This window comes from Simochromis diagramma, unplaced genomic scaffold (assembly GCF_900408965.1).
Source record: "Simochromis diagramma unplaced genomic scaffold, fSimDia1.1 OVJJ01000463.1, whole genome shotgun sequence".
Taxonomy (NCBI): Eukaryota; Metazoa; Chordata; class Actinopteri; order Cichliformes; family Cichlidae; genus Simochromis; species Simochromis diagramma.
This window is the reverse complement of record NW_024386941.1, coordinates 1,373,967-1,393,792: the sequence shown is the minus strand read 5'-3', so window position 1 is coordinate 1,393,792 and position 19,826 is coordinate 1,373,967. Positions and strand designations below refer to the sequence as shown.

The 19,826-nt window shown below is 40.4% G+C and overlaps 1 protein-coding gene across 3 annotated transcripts in view; it reads left to right on the top strand.

Annotated features, from left to right (window-relative positions):
* The first annotated feature begins 358 nt into the window (after positions 1-358).
* Positions 359-19,826, top strand: part of eml2 (EMAP like 2) — a 31,727-nt gene continuing 12,259 nt past the window's right edge. The window contains exons 1-4 of one of the 3 annotated variants that reach the window (XM_040037465.1): positions 359-615; positions 10,734-10,961; positions 11,431-11,548; positions 11,910-12,011. In XM_040037465.1, the coding sequence (XP_039893399.1) occupies positions 543-615; positions 10,734-10,961; positions 11,431-11,548; positions 11,910-12,011 (521 nt within the window). In that variant the 5' untranslated portion in view covers positions 359-542. Of the gene's footprint in view, positions 616-4,865; positions 4,987-10,733; positions 10,962-11,430; positions 11,549-11,909; positions 12,012-15,354; positions 15,747-19,826 lie in introns of those variants that run through there. The other 2 variants (XM_040037466.1, XM_040037467.1) reach the window with 2 other exon arrangements.

The window sequence follows — 19,826 nt, the reverse complement described above, 5'->3', positions numbered from 1 at the left end:
ACATTACAGATAATTACCTTTTTATTTACTTAAAAGAAGAAAAGTCAGATTAAACTGCTTATATCCTGCTGACCAGTAGAATTGAATGTCTTTTAGGTTACATAGTGTTTCAAAATAACTTCACTGCAGAGTCTTTGTCATTTGTATAAATTAAGGTGACTATATAGAAACATTTTTAATCTGTATTGTTTTGATATTGTATTAAAATCTACATTTAATTTAGTCCAAAATTTACATCACAATCGCATAAGTCTTCCAAATCATATTAAGTGGCTAAGAAGCATTGTTGAATATTACTTTGAAAGCAGGCAGAGGAAGTGCAGTTTGTCCCACAGGTTGCACTTGACGGTGACAGTAAGGCTGGAGCGGGAATAGCCGGAGAGCCGAGGCAGGTAGAAGTGTGTATGTGTGTGTGTGTGCGTGTTTGTATGATGAGACAGAAAGGGGTAACGGCGTGAAGAAGAGAGGGAGAGAGGTGAAAGGAGGACAAAGCAGACGAGTGAGAGTTGGAAAAACAGAAGAGATAACAAAAGGAGGAAAGGATGTCGGAGCGGGTAGCTTCGTGTGGGAGCCTGTATGACAGCACCAACCTGCTGCTACAGTACTGCAACAACGGTGAGCTGCCTCTCATTCCTCTCCATCACACACAACAGGGGGAAAATAAAAAACACCGCCGTCCAGACAGCTGCACAGCTCTCCTATTTCATTCAGAAAAATCGAGAAAACAAACAAACATGTTTTTGCATTCTTCTGGAGGACGTTTTAAAATATATTTCAAAAATATCAGAAGAGATGTTGAAAATATTTAGTGTCTTTTGATTTTGCTTACGTGGTTTGTGTTTGTGTAATGAGCTTTGTATGATTTTACTCTTTTATCATATTAGATTACTGCTGGCTCTTACACACACACACACACACACACACACACACACACACACACACACACTATGTGTATATGTGTGTATATATAATGTACATAGCTGTCAACGTACAGTTTTTTAGTTGCAACAATAAAAACAGATGAACACATTTTAAGTGAACTGCGTTTGAAGGCACAAAGGTTTCTATTATTTTAATCTATTTATTTATTTATTTATTTTATTTATTACAATTTAGATATGGCTTATATTCATTTCAAAAGTTCCCAGCTGTTTGACACTTTCAGGATCTCTTTCTGACAGTGTTGTGTTTTTAATAGTTAGAGAGTAAAATTTATTGAGTTATCATCACTAAGTCATTTACATGAGTGAAGAACCACACTTTAGGGCTACAAACCGCTGTTAGAAATACAATTGACCTGTTGCCTTTAGCACTAAAGTGGTGGAGGGATTGTGGTTGCCATCATGAATAGGAACTTTGTCTTGTTCGCAATATCAGCAGCTTAATTTTTTACACTCATGGCCATTTGACAGTTTCCTTCTCTCTCCCCCCCCCCTCGTCTGCCTGTGTCGGTCACATCCTGGTTAACAAATATGATGCAAATGCTCGCCTGATGCTGCTAGAATAGATCGTATCTGTGGTCACGCTGGAGGATTGTGACAGGTGTACGAGGTGGTGATGAGTTTCTAAGGCTGTTTTAGACAAATTGTCTCTGTGGAGAGATTCATGTGGAGATGCGAATACCATCAGTGGAGCAGTTTAAGGCGTTTGAACTGTTGTTATCTTAGGGAAGTATCTGTGGATTGCATTAACCCTGCAGTCAACTAAACTTCACAGACAGCCATATTGAGAAGCAGGTGGGGAGACAGTGAGGGGTCGTGAGAGTCTGATCAGAGCTGTGATGTGTGTTATCCAAGAAGGAGCATGTGCCAATCAAAGCATTTGGTGGAGGCGGTGGTCCAAAGCCTCCTGCAGCTTCCTGGATCATAACGATTTCAGTTAAACTGTAAGACAAATGCACAGCCTCGGCTCGTTGATCTTCACAGTAGCTGAGCTCAAATTAAAACAAAAAGAGGAAAATTTTGCTTGTAAGTTACAGTGGAGGCTTGTTGAGTGACAGCTGGTCCTGCAGCTGAGGGTCAGCTGCTTTATTTGGACCACTTTGGACGCATAATGACTGGCTTTTTGGCTTCTTCACTTTAAATGTTAAAACAAAAATAGCACTTTGATTTAAATCAGCAGTTAATAATATGAATACATTGCTGTTTTTTTATATGTAGGTTATTGCCATCTGATAAAACTGACAAGTTTCCTTTTTGGACTATTTATTTGAAGGACAAGTGGGTACGTTAATGAGGTGTCACAGTGTGCCATGAAGGCTGTAGATTCTCATCCAATTAAATGCAGGCTGATTTCTTACATTATGGTTGCTGTATTATTTTCAGACTGTATTTTTTTTACCTGCTATTCACCACAGCATTTTCATGCACGGACATGCCATGGGGTTGTTTTTAGCTGGTTTGGATTGTGACTTTGAGTGGGGACTCTACTGCTAAAATTATTGAAAGCAAAAACAGAAGTAATTTGCACCCTCCTTGGTCAACAGGGTGAAGCACAGTATTTAATCTGTGTCTGGATACTGCAGTCAGACAATAAACAGTGTTTAGTTTTAAACTAGGTGCTGAAATATGCCTGTGTGAAGTGTGAATCAGTCATAAGAATAACATGAAGGTGTCTTATTGCAGGTAGCAGGCTGCAGGTAGACAGGAATGAGCTAAGTGGAGAACAGTGTGTTATAATTCTGTTAGTAGACTCTGTTAGCAACAGGAAGCTCTAGAGAGTTTAACTTAGCCAAAATGTGTAATCTTTTACGTGTCTATTGAAGCACCCTGTTTCGTTCCCTTTCCTTTGACCTGTCTGTCAATCTTCTTGTATCTGCCATCTGTCCTCTCACTGCTGTAACCAGAGATCCTCCATCCTGATCCGATCTGTTGTCATGTCCTGGTCAACGCTTGAGCCAAATGCAGTTTGGATTCTCCAGTGTTTAAAAAATTTTCTAGTCAAATTAAACACATAGTCTCTTTGAACATGTTGAACGTCTGGCTCCAATAAAGCTGGATGTTCTATTTGTAGGGCAGTATAATGAGTTAGTTTAGCATTTCCAGTACTGACAGGTTTTATAGCTTTTATCTAAATGATGCTGTTGAGGTAAATACAACACATCAGGCTTCTTTATACATTCGTTCTCAGTCCTCAGAGCTTTTACTCTTGAGCTCACTTCAGAATTGCACAGTTGTCCTTTGAATCGAATATACTTGTTCATATTGTGACACTTTAGCACAGAGACATATGAGGACACACTGTACAGGCATTAAGTGATTCTCAGCTATTAAAGTCTGCACACAGACGTCGTTAATGGCCTCACAATAAATTTCAGCGTGCCTCACTTCTCTCCGTGCTGTTGTTTTAGAGTCGACGGGAGGTTTACGCTACTAACTCGCAATTTAGTTTGTTTTGTTATTTGGGTTCCGGTTTTAATAATAGTTTGCATTTCATATGCAAATTTAATTTGGTCATCAGTGGGGCATGAAAAAGATTTTTAACTAAATCTCATATCTCACTATTTTATCTGAAGAAACAAGACTCTAAATGGGCCATTTCCCTTTGCACATCCATATTTTATGATTCATCTTTGTTGCAGTGGTGTATTTAACAACATGCACCTGTTATCTCTACGAAAGTACGCACATGAGTGCATGAATCCATACTGACATCTGGACCACGTTTACAGTGCAAAGTGATGCTGTGCAACCTGCAGAGTGCCACTTTACCAGTGCAGAGTACAGTCTGTTCCTCCAGCTGAAGACTGAAATGACTAGCGGCTGAAGCAGTGTTTGAGCGTTACAGCGACGAACCCGTCAATCGTGGCATACTGTATGCTGCACAGCTGCCATTTGCAAACTCTGTTTAGTGGCAATGAAAAGAAAAAAGCGTCACGCACCAGTCTGCTGAAAAATTCCTTTCTTCATGGTACGCTGAGGTTTCAATTCAAATGGCAAGTGTTTAAAATGTAAGATTTACTGTATTATTTATTTAAATGTTGGTATAGGGTGAGGAAAACCCTTCACAAACACATATTTTATGTTGTGAAATGAGGTTTCTTCTTGTTGAAGGTTCTTCCTCCCAGTTTTCACCAGGTGCTGCACATTGGGGATCATGCAATGGGTGGAGTTCTCTATAATATTGTGGGGTGTTGGCATTATAATCTATCGTCCCTTAAGCAGGCTGCAACAGCATACAGTGCAGCACAGAAGATTAAGCTGTGTCACACTTTAGCTACATAGACTGGAAATCCATCTGTTATCATTGGTTTTGACCTTTTCCTGTCTGTAGAACATCACAGACTCATCTTTTAAAGCACCAAAATCGGCCATACTGTTGTTACCAGTTTGAAACATTTCCAGATGAGTGCATGTAGATCTTGAATGAGAATATATTGTATGGTAACTGGACAGTTTTTACATTTTTACCTGCAAGGACACAGACTACAGTGGTGGCATTTATTCTCATGTGGTGTGTATCCTTTATGTGGGTGTGTGAGTGCATGTCATTGATCCTGGACGTCGCAGCATCTCTTCCTGGTGGTGCCTGGCTGTGCTGATGCTGATGCAGTGTGTTTGTGTGGCCCTAAGCCAGGCTCCACCCCTTCTGCCTCGGCTTTCTCTCTGCTTGTAGCTAATTAATGAGACAGGAGGAGGGATGTAAGGGAAGGAGTAGAAAAAAAAGAGGAGAGAGAGAGGAGGAGCAGGGGGTGGGAGGAGGAAGAGGGAGTGGCCCAGGAAGGAGGAAGTGGAGGTGGAGGAAGGAGTGGGTCAGCAAAAGAGGATGGGAGATAATTTATTTTTGTGTGTGTGTGTGAGATAGAGAGGGAGCGAGAGGGTGAGCAAGCACCAGTCACAGATGGGAAGGGGAGGGAGTGGGAGTCCAGGAAGTCTCTAAGGAGGAAGAGTGAGGGCAAGTGGACTGACTGACTGACTGCTCTGTGGATTGAGTGACTGGTTGATTGACAGGAGGAGTGACCAGGCACTCAGCGTGGCAGTATGGCAGGTAGGCACGTCGAGCTCCACCTTCATCATCACTTCACTGCAGCATAAATATTCCAGCAGCCAACAGTCTTCTTATTGTCCTGTGCCGACCTCCCTACCTCTGACAGGATCACACTTACACATTCCTCTGAATTTCATCATCCACATTTTTCTTCCATCAGTTTTTCTTTTTACTCCATTCCCTCTGATTTCTTCTTTGTTACTTTCTCTTTTCCATCCATCCTTTTCTTTTGTCTACTACCTTTTTCCATCTGTCGGCATGTTTCTGTTCCCTGATAGCAGCCATGTCTGTATTATCCTCACGTCAGCTTTGCTTAAAGTACAGTGCTGTGCTGGGATGGAGATGGAAGTTAGCTCGTATTGTGTGTGTAATGCTTACTGAATGTCAAATAGATCCGGGCTTAGGTTTATATGACAGCAAGAGAATACCACTGAGGTGTGTGTGTGTGTGTGTGTGTGTGTGCGTGTGTGTGATGATTCAAGGGCAAATTGAAAAGTAGCCGGTGCTGCAGCGCTCTTTAAACAGGTGTCCTGTCAGTAGATGAGATAAAATCAGCAGAGGTGAACTCTGCTGATCTCTCTTTGTTTACAGTTTCCTGTGCCACCATATGCCTCCTTGATTACTTTGTCTCTTAAGTAACATTTAACAAGTCTAGTGCAAACTCTGCAACTCATCAGGCAGCAACACAAACGCACCTCAAGGGGAATAAAGTTAGATCTGTACACATCATATAGGTGCACAGTATCGACTCTTACAAATGTGTATTCTCATATTAAACGTGGACAAAGTTTCAAATAAAATCAGTGTACAGTAGGGGCAGAGGCTGTCTTGTTTGCGAGGCGCAAACAGTCAGAAAAGGTTGGGTTAAAGCAGTGGTTTCAGGCAAAGCTTAAACTGGAGGTTTACACTGTATTATGGGATAAATATGGATTATTTTAAGTTGCCAATCATGCATTTTACAATAAAATCTGAAGCTGGAAACAAGTGTAATATGTTTCCTTTCATGACCATATGACCAAAACCAGTGGATTTTGTTTTTCATCACAATATTCACCATGTTGGTACCTTGGTTACCACTGTTCCTTAGAGCCAGAAGGTCCTGGGTTCAAATCCAGTTGACCAGTCCAGGCTGTACCCCGCCTCTCCTGTGACAGCTGGGAAGGCTCCAGCCAGAACTGGATAAATGGAAGAAAATGGATGGATGGTCACAAAGCTGATGTTAGCAGCTTTATGACCAGTGTTAGCAGCACAGCACACAGTGCAATTATGAAAACAACAAATAAACCTACAGCAGTTTGTGTCTTTTAATATTAAATGCTTTTTACAAGTTTCGTATAAACACTTTTACGAGATGCTCGCATGAATGGCTGCCATGTATGTCAACATAATAAAGTTAGCACATTAGCATCAGATTACACGACTGAAGCTCAGCTCAATCTGTTGCCAGTTGATAAAGCTCTGACATGAAGAGGCTTGTGTGAGCGGTGCTAAAATAGCCCCTGTAAAGGAGATGAAATCCTCTGATTTAGGGACCTGAATTTAAGTTACAAATATTCATACCCTTAAAATGATCCACAATCAAACTAGGAAAGTATTTTATATTCTAAGGAGTTCATGTTGTAGCTGTCTGAGTATTGGACGATTGCAGACAAAGCTCTGTTAAGGCAAAACTGTTCATTCTAGGTTCTTTCATTTAGTCTCTGCAGCTGTCTCTCCTGCCTTCCACCTCATTCTGTTTGTCTCCTCAATTAAGTGCACTCAGTAGTCGCAGTAGTTTAGATAAACGTGATTACTGCAGTAGTCAGATAAAAACGAATCATTCTTCTCCCACCTCTTCATCCTTTCTCGGTTAGTTCAACTCGTGATCTCCTCCCACCTACATTCTGGCTTCTCCCTCTTCAGCTGACAACTATTCCTAGTTTTGTGTCTCCATTTTCAGCTTGTTTTAATTATTTGTACTCATTCCTTTTAAAAAGAACAACAAACAAAAAAAAACATTATTTGGGGGAAAAGTCAGAAAACATTGTAAACAGTTTCTATCAGGGCTGACTGGCGACTCTGTACATGCAGTAATTATGTCCTGGTGACACTGAAATGACATTATTTAATTGATACAATGTGTCAATATAACTGCATTTTAAGCCAGCGGGAGAGTTTCTTGCTTCTTTCTTGTAGATGGACTTTTGTAAGTATTGTGAGTTATAGTAACTGTGATGGTTCTTTTACTTTGCCTTTTTATTTTTGAGTTGTCAGAACCAACGTTTAGTTCATTATGATGACTAGCTGTGTTAAACAGGGAGACCCAAACTGCTTTTTCATTGAAGAAGAGAAACAATGAGACAATCTTACCTTAGATGCTGGTCTGCGTAGGTCAGCTCCGCCATGCAAATCTCCCCTGAACTTCATGTTTGTATGTAAATCTGAAGCTTAATTTCCTCATGGCTTCTTCCTGTGTCATTTGACTATGAAATGTAATACAGTAAGGGTAACAGTACTGCCTGTGTCTCAGTTTACAATGCTGAGCATTGTGTTGCCTTGTGCTGAAGCAGTGTAAAGTATAAAATCCCTTTTTGAAGAGTGGCGCTCTTTTACTGCAAGTTTATAAATAAACATTTTTGCACAAATGCTGCGATCACATGATGACTTAAAAACAACACGGATCAGGGAGGAAGTTTGTGGTAGATCATCTCATTTTTTTCCATTTATGATATTTCTGGGTTATATGAACATGTCACGGTCTTTTTTTCTTTCAAATGCATATGCATCTTTAATGCAGCCTGGCTGTTTTTGTTGTTGTTTTATGGTGATATTTGAATTATTTGTAAATAAACGATAGCTTCAGCTGTCTTTTCCACACCGCTACCACTGTGTAAAGTTGGAGCAATACCTGATGTTTACAAATATTGCTTGTTTTGTTTGTGATCTCACTGTTTGTTCCAGTGAAGTAGAAAAATCTTTATTATACCTATTAACATTCATTTAAACCCTTTTCAGTCTTTCAGCAACCAGTTAATGAAACTAGATCTCAAAGATAAAAGATAATTATCATCTTACACTCACACATTGCTTTGTTGGGTACACCTCATCTATTCAGCCTGTCCATTTGACAGGCTGAAGCAGGACCTCCTTCGTTTTCCATACTTATAAGATTTTGAAAGCATTAACGTATGAATGGAAATATGTATTTTTGATCTGGAGATGGTGGCCGTGAGATCAGAATTCAGACCTCATGAACAGTTGTGATGATGTGTCCAACTGAAAACTTGTCTTTCACTTTATCAGGTTGTAATCTGATAATGTGGGTCACAGATTTAAATAATCCACACCGGGCAGTTTACCTTTGATAAGCTCGCCAGCCCACGATGATGTCATCACGGTGGGGGGAAAGATGATGTGCGATTAGACTGAAAAGAGTTGGAGAGGACCGGAGGTAGTCAGCTTGGTGGATGTGTGTGGGTTGAGGTCAACAGGAGCTTATATGAATTCCTGTACGTGTATTTATTAGCAAAAAGCATTGCTTTAAAAAATGCATGTTTTTACTAATACATACATTTACTGAAATACTCATTTTGAAATATCACGTTTCACACGGAACCAGTTAGTCACTATACCAGGCTGTTTGTACTGTAAATGATTTGGGAAACAAAAGCGTTATACAGCATATCCAAACCAAAAAGACTGAGCAACAAATTTACAGTCATGTTGAATTCACGTTTTCATCGCTCACGTCCGTGTTTGTTTCAGCCAGCAGTCGTTTTCCTCTGATTACTGCCCTCTGCAGTTGTCAGCAGTGGTTGCATAAACAAAAAAGGCACAAATGCTGCAAACAAATGCACAGACTGCACAAACATGTCGGGTCTGCCAATCAAAAGATTTTTCCACACAGCAAGCTGTGGTTGATAAAAATCCTCAGGGTACCTTTAAGTTTAAAGGATAGTCTCCAAGAGCGCTGTTAAGTCACTGCCTTACAGTAATGTATTAATAAAAAGTCTGTGCCTGTGGTGGCATTTCTGGAAAAATAAATGCAGTTTAATTTACTGTCCTCATGCTGCAGCTCCGCAGTAAAAGCATTTAACTAGCTCAGTAAAATTGGCATCCAATGTTGTGGTCACAGATAATGTAATATGTTTATCTGCGCTGAGAACTTGCCAATATTATTCATGGAAAAAATGCATCTACGAAGAGGAAACGAGGAGCTAGTTTGTTTTTCTGCTTCCAGATTTCTCTGACCTGCAGTTTGAAACCCCATTTTCTAAATGTTCTAATATATTAGAACTTAAATATTCATAATTTCCTCTTTAATACACAGAAACATAATAAAAAAGCTTAGTTTCTCTGTCTTATCCCTCTTTGTTTTTTTCTTCCCTGTCTGCATGTCCTTGATTGGTTTTCCTTCCTGCTGTTATTCTTCTTCTGTCATTTACACTCATTCTCAGTCTGAATTATTGAAAATGGTCACAATACCTTTAAGCTCTTGTCCCCACCTAGAAATTTAACACCACTGATTTACAAAGCAGCAGCCACAGCAGCGGATATCCATAACACCGAAACAGATGCTTGCTTTTAAAGAATAACCCCAAGAGTTCCCGTATATAGCTGCGGTCATTAGTTTACATGCGCTTATCATGGTAATCCTGGGCTTTTAATGATTTCTTTGAACTCTTCTTTTTCCGGCGTGGAACGATTGTACGACACACATCTTTAATGACTTTGAAAAAGAAGAATTAGGTGCACATGTTGGGATTTATTTTTGATTTTCTGTTATCCACACAGGATCAAAAGTCCACCTCCAGGCTCAAATATATGCGTGCACTCACTAATGAGTAGTGCTGAAGGTTCTATAGTGTCCTGTAACTTACCAAGACCTATTAATGTCTCATTAATGGTCATAATTGACTACAGTTGGTAGTTTCTCTTTGTCAGCATAAAAAAGATTTGTTTGACAGCACTCACTGAATTCACGAATCCTCTGAAAGCTGGGAAAGCCCCCCTCCCTGAGCCTGGTTCTGCCTGAGGTGTCTTCCTGTTAAAAGGGTTTTTTTCCTTCCCACTGTCTCCAAGGGCTTGCTCAAAGGTTGTCATTTGATTGTTGGTCTTTACCTTACAATATACAGTGCGTTGAGACCAATCCGCTATATAAATAAAACTTAATTGAATTGGAAATCAGTATTTTCTGAAGGTCTAACGTGAGCTTTGAAGCACCATAGACTGGGAAAGTGCTGACCAAGAAAGAAGCTCCTGCTCCAAAATTAATACTTTTAAGCTCAACTGAGTTTGTGCACTAAAAGCGGAGTCCATTCAAGAAACCAATCACTTTAAGTGAACTATAACAATTCTGCCAAGAAGATTGGTCAAATGTGCAGCCAGAATTATGCCAGCAGCTTGTTGATGGCTACCAAAGGCGTTTGGTTGAGGTGCAACTTGTTAAGGGACATTTAAGCAAATATTAGTGGGTGTTTGAAGGTGTATGTATACTTTTGAGCCTGTGTGGATTAGAGAAAATCCAAAATAAATTTAAAAATGTGCACTTCAAGTTCTGAAAACTCATTGTGATATTTGTTTGTTTGTTTGTTTTGTAAACATTTTTAGGTTCTTTTTTATTTAAGTTTTTTATTAAGTATTCTTTTCTCACAATCCCATATGCAGCTGCATGTGACTCCTTTATCTCTATGGTTTAACTCTTAAAATCTACATTATAACCCCTAGAATTCATTAAAACTAAAATGTTAAACACTTAAACTCTCCAGATGACACTGTGTCGGCGAGCAGCAACATGGACATGGAGGACCGGGTGTCTCACCTGGAGCAGAGGCTGCAGTTGCAAGAGGACGAGATCCAGCTGCTTAAGGCGGCTCTGGCTGATGCCCTGCGCCGGCTCGGCTATTGTGAGGAGCAGAGCCAAGGGAAGCAACCAGCAGGCGTTCATGCGGGGAGGAGATCTCTGGCCACTACAGCTGCGGCACCACCTACCAAGGGTAGGTAACATCAGTGCTTCTGTAAAGCTGAAATATGTTGCTGCTTTTCATATTCCAAGATAAATGTCATTGCTCTCCAATCAGGTGGTTTCAGATCCCAACTATATCTGTGCTGCAGTTCTTAACTTTTACTATGTTAGTATTTAGAAATGATATAAATACCTTAAATTGACTTAATCCTGCTACTGCTAAACTAGTCACAAAAAATACATGCTGATATAAAATCATACTTTCTTTTAATTTACGTTTGTCACAAGTCAGAATGGCCAGCCACCGCTAAAATGAAAGCTTTGTGTTGTCAGTTGAACAAGCTGAGCATGCAAATCACATTTGCTTATATGCCAAATATAGAAATCTTCTGTTTCCCTTGATGACATTTATCTGGAAGTGGTAAATTAAAAGTTTAACTGGGGTCTGGAACTGGGAAGCTGTACGCACTTTGTGCTCATGGCATTTTCTTTTCTTTCAGTGCGACAGCTCCTGCAGGCTCTTCCCTCCCGACCTCTGAGTAATGGCTACATTCAACAGAAACGTCTCCTTTCTTCGCCTTCATCTCCAAAGAAAGAGGTGCTACAGTCTATAAAGAGGTAGGATTAAGAATGGAAAGCAAAGATGCTGAACACAACATAACAAGACTTTTCATTTTTCGTTTGCAAGGGTGTCCTATTTTTTAATCCCCTATTCACGTTAATAAAAATGGAACTGCAATTTGATGTATTCTTTAATTGACAGTTAAAGTTAATTTACTTTTATGTAAAATAGCATCATCAAGTACACTTTACTTTCTCTTGTTTGATACTTTAAGTTTAATTGACTAGGCATTAACTTAGCAATCAACTGTTGTTTTTAATCCTCTTTTAACCCAATTGTAACTTCATGTAAAAAATGGTAATGTTACAGTTTGTTCATCAAAACATCAAGAGTTCTCCCTCCTCTTCCCTTCTTCAGAAAGAGTATGTCCACAGAGCGTCTCACCCTGGTGAGGAGAGAGATGGGGGCGGAGAGTCGGAGTCGAACAACATCCTCCAGCAGCTCCTCTGGTGGCAAAAGGTAACAGCCTTTATCTGAGGGCTGGTGTGAAAATATAGACGTTTAATGCAAAATCTATGGACAACTCTTAATGTTTGGGACACTAAAGTACTGACCACAGAGTAAACCCTGTTGTTTGTCAGATAATGCAATAAAAGTGCTCCAAAAGGCAACAACACAAATATTTTAGAGCGAGTCAAAGTGGTGAAGCTGAAATCCAGCAGAGAGCCAAAAGCCTTCCTGCTTCCCACAGGTTTATCAAAAATATCCCTAATAATGCATAACTTAAAGCCTTAATGCTTACATGGGTGAGTTATAAGAAAGGTTCTACCTCTACATTTGTCCTTTAGGGGAAATCTACCAAAATAATGCTGCACATGTTCTGCTCATACATGCCACCCCTTCAGATTTTTCCGGGGGAATCCCGAATTTCAGTGCCCCTCCCGAAAATCTCCCGGAGCCACCATTCTCCCGAATTTCTCCTGTTTTTCCACCCGGACAACAAAATTGAAAAACCATATCACAGAATTCATAGCGCGGCCCAGCCAATTCCAGTTTCCAACAATGGCGGCAGCTACTTAGTTTTATTACTCTTTCTGGATCGCAAAATAAACTTTTAGCACATTTTGAGGAGGAAATGTAGCAGTGTGAACTTCAAATATCTGAGCCGGCGAGAACAGCGAACTCCCGGCACATCGTTTTCAAACCCCCGCGGTCTTTCGCTACTCAGGTTAAACATGATATATAAATCACTTAGATAACCTAAAAATGATATTGTTTGACTTTTTTCAGTGTTTTATTTGTTCTTCAGTAAAACGGTTTGGCTAGGATTAAAGTTATTACATTAGATTAAATACAACTTTATTAATCCCTCAGTGGGTTCCTCCAGGGGTTTTCACACAGCTGAATAAACGTCAAACGGAAAACAGAAGTGTGACATGGTCCCAAATTTGCGCCAGCGTCCGGTTATATCTGGATAGCAAGGAGCAGACGGCAGAGTTTCACTCCACCGAGAGAGCCCGTGACGTAATTCTGAAGGCTAGACCGTCACAGTCACTCAGTTCCGGCCTACCCGGCTTTTAGAGGACCTGGCCCACTTAAGCCAGGGGTCCTCACGTGGATGCAGCCTCTGAATTTGGAAAGCCCCGGCTGGGGATAGTAATAACGGTGACATTTAACTTTAAATAAATAGTGTTAAATAAATAAATACTGTAGAATGCCAGTTTTTTTGTATATGTATAACCTACACGCCCCTTTTTGAATGCCTCCATAATTCTGAGGTCTTAAGATTGGCAAGTATGGTTCTGCTGTGAGGCTGAGCCTTGCAGTGGAAAAACAGTCATTATAAGTCATTAGGTTTGGGCGTTACAGCATGGGAGTCTGTCTCAAGTGGTCATTTTGGGGATTGCAGTTTTCACCACCTCCAAGCAGGCTTCATTTTTCATCCCTGGAGATTGCTGCTCGACTGTGTTACCATGACAACCAGTCTGAAAACTTTTTTTCTAACAAACTGTGGGTCAGAAGGACTGTGATGAAGTTCAGTGGGTTAGTCGTAATGAGCTGTCTTACCGCTGCACTGTCTTCTGTCTGTAGGCAGACTTAAGTGGCAGTAATTGAACCAGTCTGGCAGTCTGTCCCAGTCAGATGCTGGAAAAACGGTGAAGAACAAGTAAAATAATAAGCAACCTGACCCTTTACAATGTATGCGGAGATACTCTCCATCCATTGTCATCCCACAAAAGTGCAAAAAAATTGTTATTATAAAGAAAGCAGTGTCAGTGTAAATTTAAGTCCTAATATAGTACCTAGAGAAGATCATAGTATTTTAGGTATAACAGTAGGTTCAGTGTCAGATACCTATCATGGATAAAATGAGCATGTGTGCGGTACACCTACAGGACAACATAGACGTGTGTAAGTGAGGCTTCAGTTATTCAGACTGTTTAACTGATTTTTCTCACCAACTGTTAAGTTTCTACAGTCAGTACAATAGATTCCAGATGTTTGGAGTTACTCAGCTGTTTGTCTTTAAAATGCTGACTTTATAATGGACACTGATGAAGCAGCATACCACAGCAAATGAATGAAACATGTGGGTCCCTCATATAAGCGAACAAATATTGAAAACATTTATCATTGGTTATCATAGTCAAGAGATCGCAGATACACACAGTGAAAATGAGCTTTCTCTGAGGGGTGGCTGGCCTCCCCCTTAGAGAGAGGGTGAGGAGTTCGGCAGTCCGGGAGGGGCTCAGAGTAGAACTGCTACTCCTCCACATTGAAAGGAGCCTGTTGAGGTGGTTCAGGCACCTGACAAGGATGCCTCCTGGGTGAGGTGTTTTGGGCATGTCCCACCGGGAGGAGGCCCCGGGTCAGGCCCAGGACTCGCTAGAGAGATTATATCTCTTGGCTGGCCAGGGAATACCTTGGAGTTCCTCCAGAAAGGCTGGAGGAGGCCATGGAGCGAGAGGTCTGGGGTTCTCTACTTAGGCTGCTGCCCCCGCGACCCGGCTCCTGATAAGCGGTAGAAGATGGATGGAGGGATGGATGGATTTTTCATCATACATCAGTTCAGTCTTCGGTTTTACTCGTGTTGTTTTAAATCATCCTCTCAGAGGTGTTGATGCCATCTAAAACTGGGAAACAATAAAAATGTTGCTCTTTAATAGGATTATTTTTTTTGACAAGGGCATAGTTACATTTTTGAAAAGGCAATTTAAAAGAGAGAGCACAATTTTGGGGGGAATTTCAAGACACCGGTGTTTGTTTGTTGATTTTTTTATGTATAATGACCACAGTGATCACCACTGACAAAACTGCAGAAAGCGCATAAAATGGGCCACATACAAACTACTTTAATCTTAGGTGGGCCAGACCAGTGAAACTCTGCTTCCTGTCGGCTCAAGGAAGTTTTTTACACATTTAATCGCTGCGATATCTTAATATAAGAAAAAGAAGATGCATTTCAGCAGTGCGTGTCAGTTTTTTTTACATGATAAAGAAATGCTGCTGTGGTAAATTAAAGAAATCTGTCAGCAGAACTCTCTGGTTCAAATTGGAAGAAACTGTAAAAGTAAAGTAAAACTTTACTTCACTGACTGTCCTTAATTGGAATTTTACTGCTGTGTAACCATGGTTTAAAAAAAACAACCCCACAAAACAAAACAAAAACAAAAACCCAGAAATGTCTAAATAAACATTTTCCAAAGCATCCAGTGGACTCGATTATAGTCTTTGGCGGCCTGATTCTGATCCTTATCTCTACTCTGCTCTACTCTGCTCTACTCTACTCTACTCTGCTCTACTCTGCTCTACTCTACTCTGCTGTCTCCTTTACTCCTTTCATTCAAGTATCATGTTTAACAGTTCTTGGTAAAAGGGAGGTGTGGTAGTTGTGCAGAAAGGGGCGTGCCTGTACAGTAAGGAAGTGGATTCTGATTGGATGATATGACCTGATTTCTCTCCTCTCCTCTACTGTCTCCTTTACTCCTTTCATTCTGCTGATGTATCATGTTTCTAACAGTTCTTGGTAAAAGGGAGGCGTGGTAGCTGTGCAGAAAGGGGTGTGCCTGGACAATAAGGAAGTGCATTCTGATTGGATAATATGACCTTTCAGGCTGAGCTAAAAGTTTGCAGAGTGAAGGAGGAAGTCTGTGTGTTGGTGTGGCTTTGGACAGGAGAAGAATCGCTCTGACTGCTCACCAGTGTTGACGTTTAGTGTAACGGAAACCTTGCAGACATGAAGAAATCACCCAGGTAAATTGCTGCTTTACAATGAGTAGTCAATGATTAACTAGAATTGAGTAGAAGCAGACTTTAAGCAGAGATGGTATATTTGGGAATCATTTGAAAGGCAAAGACATGCTAATTACGACCTAAGTTGTTTGCATGTCATAAAGGAAACTGTGTAGCTTTAAACCTTGGATGGCTGGTTGGTATCTCCATTATGGAAAATGAATACACAGCTTTTATAAAGAGAGGTACTTGTTTTTGTTACAACTAGTCCCTCAGCTGCAGTTTAAATGAAAAGAAAATTAAATACAGTTTTTATTGGTAGGTAAATGCATTCAGGCTTTACCCTCTGAAATGCTTGGTTGTTTTCACTCCAAACAAAGTCAGCAGTCAGTGCTTAGGTTTGAAGACATTCAGGGGAAGTGGTGCTGCTTTTTGAAACCGTTGTCACGCAAACCATTAGATGCAGTCGGGTTCTCTGTCTGCAGGGCTGTGGGGAGGGGCAGCTGCATGGTTACATGAATAAAACAACAAAGCTTGATGAGTTCATCGACCATGAGCCTAATAGCAAGGGGCAGGTCTTATGAAAAAATGCTAAACTGTGTGATACTTTGAGTTTTAAATGTTTGGTTCAAACAAATATGAATAAGGTGAGTTACAAATGCTTATTTATTTAGCTAACATTCACATAACAAGCGCATTCAAAGTAAAAACCATCTATCTGGCTGTTGTGAAAATAATTTTTTTTCCTGAAGTGTATTTCTTTATTACAAACTCATTACATTATGCAAATGCTAAACCATTTTAGGCGTAAGCTGCTGTTTTGGCTGCTAATGAACATTTCTGCCTGGTTATGAAACGCACACAGACAGATGGGACTCAGTGAATGTGATGTGACATCGGACCAGTCGCTCTGTACTCAGCAGATCTGTCGGCTAACTCATTATTCTGTTAAACCTGACTGACTCTGACAGCAGATCAGACAGAGCTCCTGCTTTACTGGACACCCTGAACTTCAACAAGAATATTACACATGTTCAGGTTTTACAAAGTACCCGTCATCATCTGCTCTACTTTAATTTGCTGCTGAGCTTGGTGCACTTTTATATACTAATTAATTTTCAAGTTTTCCAAATTAATTCATTGATTTCCGAAACAAGTTAAAAGTAGCTAATTGAGCATCAATTCAAAATGCTACTAAGACTTTTGTTTTGTAATCCTCTGTAGCATTATGACCAGAGATGGGAAGCTGTGGGACTGATGTTACCATTATCAATTCTGCACAGCTTGCAGAAACATTGATAACATTGATTGAACATCCTGCTCTACATGCAGCAAACATACTGAGCATGTGTCTGATTGGAGAGGACTATTTTGCACCACATTGAACCAGTTTAACATCAATGTGTCTGTCTTTATTTTCATATAATAAGTAATTTCAAAGTTAGGGTAGCACGAGTATTGTACAGGGTTTGCATACACTACGGAAAAGGAAAAGATTCATATCATGTTCAGTCTGTCATCTCCTTTTTGTGTCTGTATCACTTGGATCTAGAATGCATTACATGGAAAAACTGTGCCTTCCTTCTTGCTTTTTGAGGTTTATAATTTTACAGGAATTCTGAAGTTGGTTAGATGAAACTCTAATGATCGTTAGAATCAGAATAAAGCATAACATTGGATTAAAAATGCAGATTTTTCTTATTTTTCTTCCTCCCCTTTTGCTATCTGGAAACTGTCTGATGCCTCATAAGTATCAGAGTTGATTAGTGTATTTTGTTTTTGTCATAAACTAATGTATTTTGCGCACAAGTGAAAATATGAAGAAAGTCAACTATGTTCATGTCTAGTGTTATAGCTGCTGCAGTACTTAAGTCCTAATTGAGCAGGAAATGGATGCATGCACTCTTGACCGCTCCCACCACTCCCACCACAGTTCAGGGGGATGAGTCCCATTACTCGGACCACAACATCTTCTGCCTCCCTGTGTGTAACACTCTAATCTCCCAGATGGATGGAACTAGTACTTAAGATTTCCTATAAGAAAGAGAGGTGTCTCTTGTAAACAGCAAAAAATGATAACCAAACAAATGCTCTTTGCAAGTTTGAGCTGCAGGAGTAAAAATATCCGTTTATCATTTCAAACCACTAAATTTAGGATAAAATATCCTGATTTTGTTGCTTGCAAAAAGTGGTTAAAGTTCAATATATTCAAAGTGACAAGTGGCCCAGCACAAAAATGTCGGTCCTTTTAATCTTTCTGCAGATGCACCGGTGCTCATTAGTGCCCTCTGGTTCTTACAAGAACCCTTTGTGTTTTCAGAGAGCCCACAGAAAAGGCCAACTACACCCTCGGTGCTGCATGTTAATGAGAGGTCTGTTTGTGCGTTCCCTCTGCCTGGAAACCCGGTGACTAGTGACGGCCGTTGCCGTTGGGTTGTAGAGGCAGAGTTATGTGCCCTGTCCGGCTGCCAGTTGCGCAGCATGGACCGCCATAATTACAGGTTCTGGATCAATCGTGTTCTGTTATTGGCCAGAGCCATGCCACGCCTCATCTTCCTGGCAGACCACACTTACACATGCACACAAACAGAAACACATGCTCGCAGTTCAAGGAACAAACAGGGCTTTATGTGGTTGCTTTAAAGAGCCGAAACCCCTCCTGGTCGCCTCTAACTGCCCAGAGACACAACAGACGCCGCACAGGCCCTCAGATGACTGGTCTGTTTGCTCTGCTGTCCTTTAATCTTCTTCAAACACACACGCAGGCTCTCATCTCATTTTCCTGTTTTCTTTTTGCATAGGTCCCTTGTTCACATTGTAACAAACCTATAAAAGAAATCTCAAATCATTGTTTCAGTTGACCCGTAAGCTTAGAGAGCTATTGACATGTCTCAATACTGTCAAGATTTTATTTAGTAAACTCCCCATTAAACAAATATCAGGATACACACGGCACAGCCTGGGGTCTTTTCATGTTTGTATGCCGCAGTCTTTCCCACTCACTCAGTTTCTTTATGTGTTACTTTCATAATGCAGCCTTGGTAAAGCTTCTTTTTGTCAACTAGTCCGTTTTTTTTGTTTTTTTTTTAACCGACCCACCAGGTATGGAGGTTTCATGCTTTCAGGTTTTCCCTCTGTGGTGTTAACAATTCTTTTGAAAGCCTTCAGGGAGTTTCCTCATATTTGACATAAATGTTCAAAGAGGTAGTGATTAGAATAAGTGGCAAAATGTCTCCTCACAAAACGCATATCACCAGGAACCAAAAGATAGCTTGTGTCCAAAATCATTCACCTAATGTGGAACTACTGGAAAAATGAAAAAGGTTGAAAAAGACACATTCCAGGTTTTTGTTTGTTTGTTTTTCTTAGTCGTACTCCTCCTACAGATCCATGCATAACAGATCAAGGCTGGATAACTTAATAAGTACAGCAAATAAATGGATATTGTATTGAAATTATTAGTGAGTACTCAGGGTTTCAGACCAGCCATGTGTGGTTGGTGATGATCTTCAGTGCCTGCTTATTACATTCTTCCCTTATGAGCCTGAACAGATATTGGATTTAAACCTAAATCTAAACTGACTTTGCTATAGTAAGATGTTGATTCTAGTTTGAGTGGTTTATCTTTGTTTATCTGTGAACCTGAGACAAATATCCTGTGTCACTGCAGTTTTCCTCATAGTACTCTTCTGTATTATATGACTTGCTCTGTGGTTGTACAATAAATCTACATGAGAAGGAGAAGTGTGTTCGCTGCTGTTATTTGTTTGCCTGTGTTTCCATAGAAATACTCAGAAAAGTCAAGCACGTCTTTCTTGATTCTCTTGTTGCTTTGCGAGGACCAAACCTCCATTTCCCTCTTATCGTATCAAGCCTTACCTTTATTGCTGTTGCCATGGTGACATCCAGCTGTCAGCCGAGGCAGCGCTTCAACATCCCGATTGGTTGATAGCATCCAGACAGGTTAGGTTGAGTTCTCAGCATGCGCTGAAATGCTTGGCAGGCAGTTCTGATTGGGTGACAGCTGATTCAGGGACATCTGCAGCTCTCGCTGATGTGGCAGGTTTTGATTGGCAGGTCTAATCACGGATCCTGGCAGAG